General features: G+C 41.6%; 2 protein-coding genes across 3 annotated transcripts in view; one reads left to right on the top strand and one right to left on the bottom strand.

Moving 5' to 3' along the window:
- Window positions 1–5021, bottom strand: part of ADAM9 (ADAM metallopeptidase domain 9) — a 149921-nt gene extending 144900 nt beyond the window's left edge. Inside the window, exon 1 of one of the 2 annotated variants that reach the window (XM_042934796.1) lies at window positions 4733–5009. In XM_042934796.1, coding sequence (XP_042790730.1) covers window positions 4733–4829 — 97 coding nt within the window. In that variant the 5' untranslated portion in view covers window positions 4830–5009. Of the gene's footprint in view, window positions 1–4732 lie in introns of both variants that reach the window. The other variant, XM_042934797.1, reaches the window with a different exon arrangement.
- A 61-nt stretch (window positions 5022–5082) lies between these two features.
- Window positions 5083–10414, top strand: TM2D2 (TM2 domain containing 2). Its single transcript, XM_042934800.1, has 4 exons — window positions 5083–5666; window positions 6451–6538; window positions 8166–8281; window positions 9692–10414. Exons 1-4 carry the CDS (start codon window positions 5440–5442, stop codon window positions 9903–9905), a joined length of 645 nt encoding a protein of 214 aa, XP_042790734.1. The 5' UTR covers window positions 5083–5439; the 3' UTR covers window positions 9906–10414.
- The last annotated feature ends 1372 nt before the right edge of the window (window positions 10415–11786 follow it).

Genomic DNA, 11786 nt, shown 5'->3' on the forward strand with positions numbered 1-11786 from the left:
TTAGGGGCAATGCTATATTTCTTTTTTTTTTATATATGAAATTTATTGTCAAATTGGTTTCCATACAACACCCAGTGCTCCTCCCAATAGGTGCCCTCCTGAATACCCATCACGCACCCTCCTCTCCCTTCCACCCCCATCAACCCTCAGATTGTTCTCAGTTTTTAAGAGTCTCTTATGGTTTGCCTCCCTCCCTAACTTTTTTTTTCCTTCCCCTCCCCCATGGTCTTCTGTTAAGTTTCTCAGGATCCACATAAGAGGGAAAACATATGGTATCTGTCTTTCTCTGTATGGCTTATTTCATTTAGCATCACACTCTCCAGTTCCACCCATGTTGCTACAAAGGGCCATATTTCATTCTTTCTCATTGCCACGTAGTACTCCATTGTGTATATAAACCACAATTTCTTTATCCATTCATCAGTTGATGGACATTTAGGCTCTTTCCATAATTTGGCTATTGTTGAAAGTGCTGCTATTAACATTGGGGTACAAGTGCCCCTAGGCATCAGCACTCCTGTATCCCTTGGGTAAATTCCTAGCAGTGCTATTGCTGGGTCATAGGGTAGATCTATTTTTAATTTTTTGAGGAACCTCCACACTGTTTTCCAGAGCGGCTGCACCAATTTGCATTCCCACCAACAGTGCAAGAGGGTTCCCGTTTCTCCACATCCTCTCCAGCATCTATAGTCTCCTGATTTGTTCATTTTAGCCACTCTACCGGTGTGGGGTGGTATCTCAGTGTGGTTTTGATTGGTATTTCCCTGATGAGGAGTGACGCTGAGCATCTTTTCATGTGGGCAATGCTTATATTTCATTGAATGGTTGTACTGTACACTGCTTAGCCACCCTCTCAGGTAGCTGGGATCAGAGCTTCTATTCACAACAGGATTCCAATGTGTCAATGAAGCCAATGGAACAGGCTCTCCAGGGGTCTACTTGCACGAGGGTTTTAAGGAGCTACAAAAAGGAAAGGGGGGAACCTCCTAAAATGAGTAAAAACCTCATTAAAAGAGAAATGTGTCAATGGGAAAAAGGCATTTCCCTTATTTGGGAGTGGATTTTGTCCTACAGTATGACAAATGTCTGGCAGTGGCATCGCTTACTTATAAACTAAAATACTCTAATCCTTAAGATAAATATAAACAAATACAAAAACAACTGCAGATTTAAAAACTAACCAAATTGGGGCACCTGGGTGCCTCAGTTGGTTAAACGTCTGACATCGGCTCAGGTCATGACCTCGAGGTTCGTGGGTTCGAGTCCCGCATCGGGCTCTGTGCTGACAGCTCAGAGCCTGGAACCTGCTTCGGATTCTGTGTCTCCCCCTCTCTCTGCCACTCCCCGGCTCATGCTCTGTGTCTTTCTGTCTCTCAATAATAAATAAATGTTTAAAAAAATTTTTAAACCTGACCAAATTAAGTGAACTTCTCAGGTTTCTTAACTCGCTCTTAAAAGGTCTGATTCAAGCAGTATCTCATGCAGGATCACTTCAGAAAAATGACTAGACTAAAATAACAATGCCACAAAATGTAAAAGAAACTAGAATAATCTCTCAATATACAAACAAGACCATACAATTAGATTTATTTATGAGGCAGTCCTATAGCACTGACTCTATGGCATAACTCCAAAATTCTGAGATATACTACGTATCAAAGGGGGAGAAAAATACCATGAGGCTATAGTTATGTCATGTATCAGTGCTTGTGCATATTCCAAGAAAAAGCTTTCAATTACTTAGGGCTTGCATATTTGGGGAAATTTTCTAATAAACCAGGATTTTTAACAAAAAGCAGATATAAAGCCAACTTTGGTAAGATAAAATTCAAAATTCTTTTTGAAAACTATTTTGAACCCGGCAACTTGTTTTGTATATATTTTAATTATAAGAGTTTTATTTTTTACTTAAAGTTGGAAAATCAGACTATCTTTAAATTTAGAAGACTGCATTCTCCGATACAGCAAAGATATCAAATTCAAATAATTTGCTGGCACCCAAAAACGAAATGAGTATGGACTTAAGCTCTTACTACATAGTTCGTTTTATAGTGATTCACCATGAGTAAGCTTTAAAACTCAACGTCTTTAGAATGCTGGTCTTAAAAAAAAAAAAAAAAAAAAAAAAAAAAAAAAATTCTAGGGTCTGCATCATAACTACTACCTTAAAAGAGAAAATCAGAAAAGGTTTCACACCCAGTTCCCTTTGTTATTTTTTCACAATGATACAAAGTTACCTTTGTCAGCCTCAGTTTTGTTTTTTTTTTAAGTTTACTGTAAGTGTCAGCCCTTTGGAATTTATACTGCATTTCCTCATTGACACGTTACAAATGATCCTACCAAAGCCTGTTTAGCTTTTAGTGTTACTAATGTGTGGGTGGTACTTACTGAGTCCTCAAATTCTTCATTAGCAGAAAATGTTTCAGTGCATGTTTTAAACATCCTGTATTGCAAAAATTTAGTCAGCTGATTTTGGAAGAACATTCCCCTAGGGAAACATGAGTTGACTCACTGCACACTATTACAAAGGCCTCTCAAATGGTCTCTCACAGCCTCCAGTCTCTCCCTCCTATATTCTGTCCTCTACTGCCTTTGCCAGTTATCTTAATCGCAAATCTAGATATGTCACACCCATATTTGAAACCCTTCTTGCCCAAAGAACTTCTTGGTAAAGTCCAAACCTCTTAGCATGAATAGAAGGCGCTCTCCAACTGGTACTAACTTATCTTAGTTTCTTCCTAGCCTCCCTTTCATGTAGACTGCCTGCAGACATTCTCATCATTCCCTAACAAGTCATGTTCTTTCATCCTTCCATATTCTTGTAAAAAGTTTTTTCCTCTTAGAATGAACTCATATCCTTTTCCTTGAACATTCCCTAATGTACATGAGTTCAAATACCACTTACACTATAAAACCTCCCCCGAGATTTTATATATCGCCCAGAAAGTCTTAGCACATTTACTCACCTTTGTCCCTCCATAAGCATTAAGCATGTTGTTCATAGGAGCTCGATAAATGTTACTAAATTTTGAAAGTATACCCATGCTTAAATGAAGGGACTGGCCATAAATTGTTAAAGCCACAGTTAAAAGCCATAAGGGTATTCCATTCATCCATATGCAGGTATGCAATAATACATACATTAATATTGGAGCACCTGGGTGGCTAAGTTTGTTAAGTATCCAACTCTTGATTTTGGTTCAGGTCATGATCTCACCGTTCATGGAATCAAGCACCACGCTGGGCTCCAGGCTGACAGCTGATAGAGCCTGCTTGGGATTCCCTCTCCCTCTCCCTCTCCCTCTGCCCCTCCTCTGCTCACATGGGTGCGCATGTGCTCACGCTCTCGCCCATGCTCTCTCTCTCAAAATAAATAAATAAACATATACTATATATAAATAAACATATACTATATATAGTCCTATTTACATTTGCAAACACTGAAAATCATGGATTACTAAAACTCCAGATGAGTAATATACTACACCTTACCTACTGATAAATGTTAACCATCTAAGAAAAGCACAGCAGAAACAGTCTTAACCAAAAAAGATATGGTATCTTCCCATTCAATAAAGTTTTAGTATTTAGAGCTTCAAAATTCCAACAATGGGGCAAATTTACTTAATTGGGGAAAAAAAAGTAAGAAAAAAATTTAATTAATTTCCTGAAGGTCAGCAGTCCTACATTGAAATCTTCTATCATCACCTTTGCACAACTCTCAAGGCAACGATTCAGTAAAAACCCTCATTCTCCATACTTTAGGGCTAATAAAGGAAATACAGCCACGCAAACAATAATTTAACGCAAGAGCCAAAATAAACAAAGAAGTTGTTTCCAGAAACAAGCTAGAGTGTTAGCAATTTGTTTCCACTATGTCTGGGCATCTCCAGTATAAATACCTTACATATTCAAGGGAAGTTTCACAATTCAAAGGCGATCTCACATAAATGATTTAATTCTTACGGTAATCCAGTGAGTTAAGCAGAGCAGGGATTATTTTTACGGATTTAAGACATTATGAACCCAGTAAAACCACAGATAAAAGACTGTTTGGCTATACAAACACAGCACCTCGCTTCCAAAAAGAAGTACTCTTTGCTACAGCAACAAAATGGCCCAAGACAAATGGGCGACCCCCCTTTATTCCATCACTAAATTTAGCTCTGTGAACCTACAAGGGACTCCGCTATTAAAAAGAACGTCAAAATTTCAAATTATGATAACCCGGAGCAAAAGTTCCATCTCCCAGTCTATTTCCGAGTGACATTAACTCTACAAGCAAAACGAAGCTCCATTTCTCAAAGCAGTTCAAACAAGAACACACCCTCGGCGCGCACTCAGACTCCAAAGCTTTCAGCCGACTCCCTGAGGTCAGAGTAGGTCCCAGAGAAGTCCCAAGAGAGTCTGGGGGACCCAGTTATGACGAGATGGGGGTGGGGCGCAATGCAAAAAGCTCCGCCGACCAGGAGACGGAGGAAGAGGAACCAGGCAGGAGAATACTGACAAGAAGGGTCTGGGGCGCCAGACCCCGAGCTTCGGGTCTGAGCACTGTCCACACACAAGCTGGAGTGGCTCCGCCTCCCGACCCCAGGTCCAGTCCCCAGCCAGGCCCCTCCGCTCCCAGACACCACAGGGTAACTCCGAGCGTCCCAGCCCTAGAAACAGAAATCTCAGAGGTCCCTGGGGGGGGGGGGGGGGGGGGGGGGGGGGGGGGGGGGCGGACACCCACCTGGCCGAGCCCCACCGAGGACTGGGCCCACCAGGCCAAACAACAGCAGCCACCGGAAGCGGAGGACCCCAAAGGGCGAGCCCGCACCCGATCCCATCGCGGCAGATTCCGCAGGTTCCACTCAACAACACTCGGTCGCTTCTGCCTCAGCGTGCTCCATCATTTCCCAACCCAGACGGGGCCCCAGAGTTGGCCGAGATGCGCGCGCCTGGGACGAGCACGCGCTCGGCACTGACGCAACTTGGCTCCAGTCCGAGCTCGCTCCCGGCATCGCGCTCGCTACGCTGACGTAAAGAAAAATCCAGTCGCCGGCGGGAGAAGGGGATTTCTGTCCCAGCCGCTAAAACCCTCACTAGCCTACCCCGCCCATTCACACTAACTGCCCCGCCCACTACCACTTATGCCCCTCCCCCTCCGCTTCCAGGCCCGCCTACTTTGGGCGTAGAAGGACCTAATTGGAGGAAGTACCCGGAGGTGGAGCGCAAGACCCAGAAGCGGAATTGATGAAAAGCGAAGGGCAGCCCCGCCTGCTGCGCAGCCTTTTCTGATTGGTTTGCAGGCATTGGGCGGAGCACACCCATTGGCTGTTTGGTGGCGAGGAGTGGGGCTACGCGCGGAGAGGCCTGACCTGGCAGGACTACCTTGGGTCGGCTGTGCCGGTCGAGCTTTGCTGTTGAGGTCGGGTCTCTTCCACTGGGCCCGGGAAGATGGTGCTGGGTGGTTGCCCGGTGAGTTACTTACTTCTGTGCGGCCAGGCGGCTTTGCTGCTGGGGAATCTACTTCTGCTTCACTGTGTCTCTCGGAGCCACTCACACAACGCTACCGCCGAGCCCGAGCTCACATCCGCTGGCGCCGCCCACCCAGAGGGCTACGCCGGCGCTCCGAGCTGGGAATATGGCGACCCCCAGTCTCCAGTCATCCTTTGCTCTTACCTGTAAGCTACCGAGTCGTCGAGGTGGAGATGGGGCCAGGGATATATGGGTGTTGGGGTTGGGGGGGAAGGGAGGCTGCTTTTTTTTTCAGACCCTCTTCACCTGAGGACCTGATGGTCAACACGCGGGAGGTAAATACCATGACAGGTTTCTCACTCCTCTCACCCGTGCAGGGGAAAACCTTGGGTGTCAGTGGCAGATCCTTTGGGATCCCGAAAAAGGAAAACTAGGAAGGAGTGACCTCATATAACCTCCGGAAGAAGGGTACGAGGTTGTGCCTTCTCTATCCTGCTCCCTTTAACTGAAGGAGAATCCGTCGTATGTGCTGGTACTGAGGCACAAATGGAGTAAATTACTTATCCTTGCCTACAAGGCACTTTCTTTTTTTAAAAAGCAATATCCTGTTGCAGAACCAAGTTTTTAACATCTCTTTTTAGTCCATAAGAAAAGGCGTTTGGGAAATGCAAAAGAGAACTGGGAATCCTTTGGCTTCAATTTTGCTCCCATAGCCTTGTGGCTCTTTGCCTAGGGAAGAGGAAGCCTTGGGAGAAGTAGAATCCATGTAGAAATCAACCAGAAACACTCCCTTTCCCCCAGTTAAAGGATGGCTGTTTGACCTGCTGTTCTTCAGTCTGATTGACAGCAACTCTTGGGTACAGTCAGAATGAAATTAAACCCTAGAAAACTTGAAGCAATGTCTCTTGCTTGTTTTGTTTATATATACATAAACAGCCATTTGCAAAAACCATATGAGATGGTGATCATGATCTTACTGGTGATTTACAGACCTGATGAATTTATAGAATGTGACGACCCAGTGGATCATGTTGGAAATGCAACTGCATCCCAGGAACTCGGTTATGGTTGTCTCAAGGTGGGTTTTTATTTTGTTTTATAAGCAAACTCTTCCATAGAGAAATAGTACTAGGTAAATGCTGTTATAATAAAAGTATAGGGGTATGAAGTTACCTTTTTGTAGACTCTATTAGAATGACTTACTGGAAATTTCCATCATGGCCAGGGTCATTAACTGAACATGACATTTCACTTCCTCAGGAAGAAGCAGTGTCTGTGCCAAAACTACCCAGGTGCACAGACTAACCTGTCTTTGATTCTTTGGGCCATTGAGATTGACTGATAGAAAGCTATTATGTAACCTCCTCATTATCTTTCAAGTGTGCACTTGGCTGAAAGAGCAAAAGAAAGGTTTATGCACTTTCTAAAACCAATAATGGATTGAGCTGTATCTTTATTACACATGCATTTGGGGCAGTGATCGTTTTTTTCACCAGGCAAGCAGTTGCCATCTACTTCCTGTTTTCTTAGGAAATAGATGAGGTCTATCAGTATATGCCTTTGTAGGAGGTTATAGTATTCAAGGAGAGGCCTTTGGTAACAGTGGCCTCTTGATGGAAAAAAGCCATTCATTTCCATTAATAACATCCAACTTAGTGTCCCCAAAACCAGTCAAGTTCATGTACCTTCCCCTCGTATTATGCAGCATAATGCAAGTCAAGATTCAGTCAGGTATAAGAGTTATGGGAAAACATTGTTTATACTAAATCGGAGACAAAGGAATAAACCTGAAAGTAGTAAGACCAAAAAAGCAACTCTTACTGCAATCATGTGTAAAGAAGTATTTTCAATACAATGAGATCTTGTTCTATTGATAATTATCAATGAAGGTTTGAGTTAGCATTATATAGAGATCACTTACTTTTGCCCATTTTAATTAAAAACTGAGTTGATCCCGTGAAGGCACTCAAACTGCTACTTTCCCCAGAAGTCCTAGAGAACCAGTACTCAGGCACCTGAATCCCAGGGAAGGTATGATTTCCAAGTCCCTTCCCTTTGAGGATGCTCCAGTGAAAACTAGTGAAGTACTTAATAAGGTGCCAGGGGAGAACGTACAGCTGTGCTTTCTCTACTAGAGTTCAGTTACATAAATGGTAACAGGTCCTGTTCTGAAATTTTTTTGCTGTAATTTAAACTAATTAAAAAATGTACTGTAGATATTTGATAATCACACATTCATGACCTAAATAGAATTCTGAGTCAGCTGATACTGAGTTTTTTCCTAATTATGTTCATTTATAATATATAAAGCAGACTTCTAATACACATTGACTTTTTAAATACCCATTTCCAAACGCTCCAGAATATGTTCTTTTTCCTGTAAATATAGGATAATTAAAGCATTGTGTCCATCTGTTCTAAATGGCATTTAATGAAACTGATTGTAAAGGTTTTTACTATATTATTAAAGAAGCCAGTCACAAAGAAGAAGAAAAAAAGTTTACTTAAAACAATGCACAATTAGGGTGGAATAGTTTAAAATCCCCTTGAATCACTAAATTCCTTGCTCTTGAACACAGCTTTACCCCAACTTTGTTAGTATAATTATTGTGCTGAGTCACCTTTTATTAATGAATATAAAGATATATTTTGTATTTACTTGCTTTGGTGAATTTGGATTGTTTGTTTTGGTTGTTATGGCACAGTTTGGTGGTCAGGCCTACAGTGACGTGGAACACACTTCAGTCCAGTGCCGGGCCCTAGATGGGATTGAATGTGCCAGTCCTAGGACTTTCCTACGAGAGAATAAACCTTGTATAAAGTAAGTGTTACTTTGAATGGTTTGGTTGGTAATTAGAGGTACAGATGTTTTTCTTGTCATCTCTTGATGTGACTTTTTCTTTTAAGTGTTAAATGGGGCACCTGGGTGGCTCAGTCAGTTAAGCGTCTGACATCCGACATCGGCTCAGGTCAGTGATCTCACGGTTTGAGTTCAAGCCCTGCATCAGACTCTGTGCTGACAGCTCGGAGCCTGGAGCCTGCTTTGGATTCTGTGTCTCCCTCTCTCTGCCCCTTTTCCACTCGCTCTGTCTCTCTCTGTCTCAGAAATAAATAAAACATTTTTTAAAAAGTGTTAATTAGGGGCGCCTGGGTGGCTCAGTTGGTTGAGCGCCCGACTTCGGCTCGGGTCATGATCTCACAGCCAATGAGTTTGAGCCCCCACATCAGGCTCTGTGCTGACAGCTCAGAGCCTGGAGCCTGCTTTGGATTCTGTGTCTCCCTCTCTCTCTGCCCCTCCCCCACTCGCATTCTATCTCTGTCTCTCTCAAAAATAAATAAATATTAAAAAAAATTTTTTTTAAAGTGTTAAAGGGGCAACATGATTACTACTGTGCATAATCCATGGACAGGGGCAATGTGGTTATAAACAGAGAGGACCCTGGACCAGAGGCCAGAAGTTTTAAATGTCTCTTTCATCAACTAGCTAAGTGCCTTTGGATGCCCAGAGACTAAATCCCTCCCTAACCTACAGAATAAAGAAGTTGGACCAGATGATCTAGTGCCAAAATTCTTATGATAGGTATAAATCCTGTGAAAATAGCCTTAGTATTTCAGGAGTAAAGGTTTTATTATGAAAAGTGTGGGTTTCTCTCCTTGAAATAAGTTTATCTTAAAGAATTAGGGTCATTTCTGTAAATTTTGCTTGAAGGCACAGAATGTACATCATTTGCTAATGAAGAGTCTGTGATGTTTAGTGATTATTAGGGCAACTGCAATTGAGTGTCATTGCAGTATGTAAGACCCAAGTCCTTATTGAAGAAACCTCACTTTTAGTTGCCACAAAACAGCAGAAGGGTATACGGAGATCAGTATTCACCTGATGAAACACAACAGCACTTCTTTAGAGAACTGTATTCAGAAATGCAGCCTCAGGAGCCTGCCTGTGTCAGGGAAGGATGCGGGCCCAGACTCCCCTCTACCAGACTGTCTACAGAGCAAATGTGCTTCACTGTTTCTTGTATAATCCAAATCCGTATTTGTTCCTATAGGTCCCGGGTAGTGCTCTTTTACAACACTAGACCAACTAGAGATTTTCTTCGGGGGGGGAGAGGTATATCCGAGGCTACAGAGGAACTGCTACACTATCTCTTCACTTATGTTAAGTTCGTTAATCATTAAATGTTTTAATTTTCATGTGGTAAACATCTTCCTTTTCATTCCTTCTGTCTAGATATACTGGACACTACTTCATAACCACTTTACTGTACTCTTTCTTCCTGGGATGTTTTGGAGTGGATCGTTTCTGTCTGGGACACACTGGCACAGCAGTAGGGAAGCTGTTGACACTTGGGGGACTTGGGATTTGGTGGTTTGTTGACCTTATTTTGCTTATTACTGGAGGGCTGATGCCAAGTGATGGCAGCAATTGGTGCACTGTTTACTAAAAAGAGCAACTGTCATGGCCCAGAGAGGCACGTCTTCTGAATTCATCTCTCCAGGCTCAAAACTCTTCCTTGATGCCAGACCTGACCATTACTTTCCCTCTTTGGAGGGAATGGGTTTGGTTAGGAAGGTTTCTCTGGACTCCGGGTTTTCAACCCAAATTTTACCTTGCAGACTAGAAATGACAAACCAACAGTGTTTGGGAATCAAGTGTGTACCTTTCCTCATGTACAAAATATAAAGGATAGTGACTAACTTATAAGCTGCAGAGGGGTTTGCGTGCTCTTTATTTCTGTACATTGCTGTATCTTTAATACTTTGGAGCAAGTGGACCCAACAAGATGAGCAAGTGAACCTTGTGCCTTTTGTGACCCTAAATCTTCATGCAGAAGAGATCTGAAGCTGAAACGTGAAAATCTTCAGCAGAAGTAAAATGGCCATGGATTTTAATACATACTGAAATTCTGACTTTCTGAATTTAAATTGCAGAATAAATTATGCCAACCTGGAATGCTGTTTGGTACTTTCAGTAGGTAGAATGAGACTCAAAATTCTGTTTGTTTTGCCAAAAGCTAGGCATTTAAAATGAACCACTCTGTTAATAATCCTACTGTTAACATCACTATTTTGCCCCAGAGGCAGTATATACAGTACAATAATTTCTTCATTTCAATTATATTTTGAAAGCCCAACAATATCAGTCATGTCTGGGTTAAGCTATCCTCTTGGCTATCCTATCCAAAAATTAGTTATTCACTAGTTTAGAGAGCCTACGTTTTAGGCTGGTAAAAAACATATCATACACCTAACTGTAAAACTATTCTTCACAATTATGTAAGATAAGGTGAAAGAAAAACAGATGCTTAAAGGACAGAATTACTAAGTACTGGGTAGAGTTAGGGTGTGATTTATGGGGACAAAGAGAAACTGAACACCTTCTGTCAAAATAAGTGTGGTTCCAGAAGCTCTCACTGTGGGCTATAGTAGTCAGTAGGGAAAGAGACAACCAGGCTTTTGCATTCCCAAATCACTGGGAATAAAAGGAAATGTTCTGAATTATAAGTGGTTTTAAAAGCTTAGTTCCCATCCTTTGCAATTTAAGTTGAAAAGAACTGCTAACTATAAAGTAAAAGGAGGACTTTGTGGACAAACTAAGAGCCTGATATTCAGGATAAATTCTAGAAACAATCAAGGTAGAAGTACTCAAAGTTTAGTCCCATAATAGTTGACTTAAAGACCAAGAATCACAGTTTAAAAAAACTCTGGATATGTTCCATCATTATGAATCAGCTTTTCTAAAAGTTTCAGCTTTATTATCCCTGATAAATATGCTCACTGTACTTCTATTCTTAAATGGTCGCAACTGTGAAAAATTAAAACAGATTATTCTGTCTTGAAAGTTCTGTGCCACATTGACCTTAACCTTGTTGTCTACAATAGTAATAATTGGTAGATTCTTATTCATAGTCTCTATACTATAAGTATATAGTATTTTTTAAATTGTTGTAGGTCACAAAGAAACTAGACCCCCTCCCCAGGAAAAAAAGCACATAAACATAAAATTCTGCATAGAATTTAAGGAGACACTGTATTAAAAAAAATAACTACTAAGAGAAATCTGGAAAACAAACTAAAATTAAAATCTTACCAAAAATAAGATACTACTCTAAGCCACAAGTCCTGCCTCATCTCACACTTTTTAAAAAAAAATCTCAGGATATTCACAAACCCCACCAAAAGCTACTTTCTTTAAAAACAACACTTTGGCAACTTTCAGACTCAAAATCATTAATGTTGCCAGGAGGATGAGCTTGGGTAAAAAGGTAAAAATCTGTAAGTTATTGAAGTATCAGTCTTATAAAAGAAGCCCTTCTCACAGTCAG

The sequence above is a fragment of the Panthera leo genome, chromosome B1 (genome assembly GCF_018350215.1).
Source record: "Panthera leo isolate Ple1 chromosome B1, P.leo_Ple1_pat1.1, whole genome shotgun sequence".
Lineage (NCBI taxonomy): Eukaryota > Metazoa > Chordata > Mammalia > Carnivora > Felidae > Panthera > Panthera leo.

Coding starts and splice junctions, on each gene's coding strand:
- TM2D2 (XM_042934800.1), top strand. CDS start 5,440: ATGGTGCTGGGTGGTTGCCCGGTGAGTTACTTACTTCTGTGCGGCCAG. Junction 6,539..8,165: donor TCGGTTATGGTTGTCTCAAG/GTGGGTTTTTAT, acceptor GTTATGGCACAG/TTTGGTGGTCAGGCCTACAG. Junction 8,282..9,691: donor GAGAATAAACCTTGTATAAA/GTAAGTGTTACT, acceptor CCTTCTGTCTAG/ATATACTGGACACTACTTCA.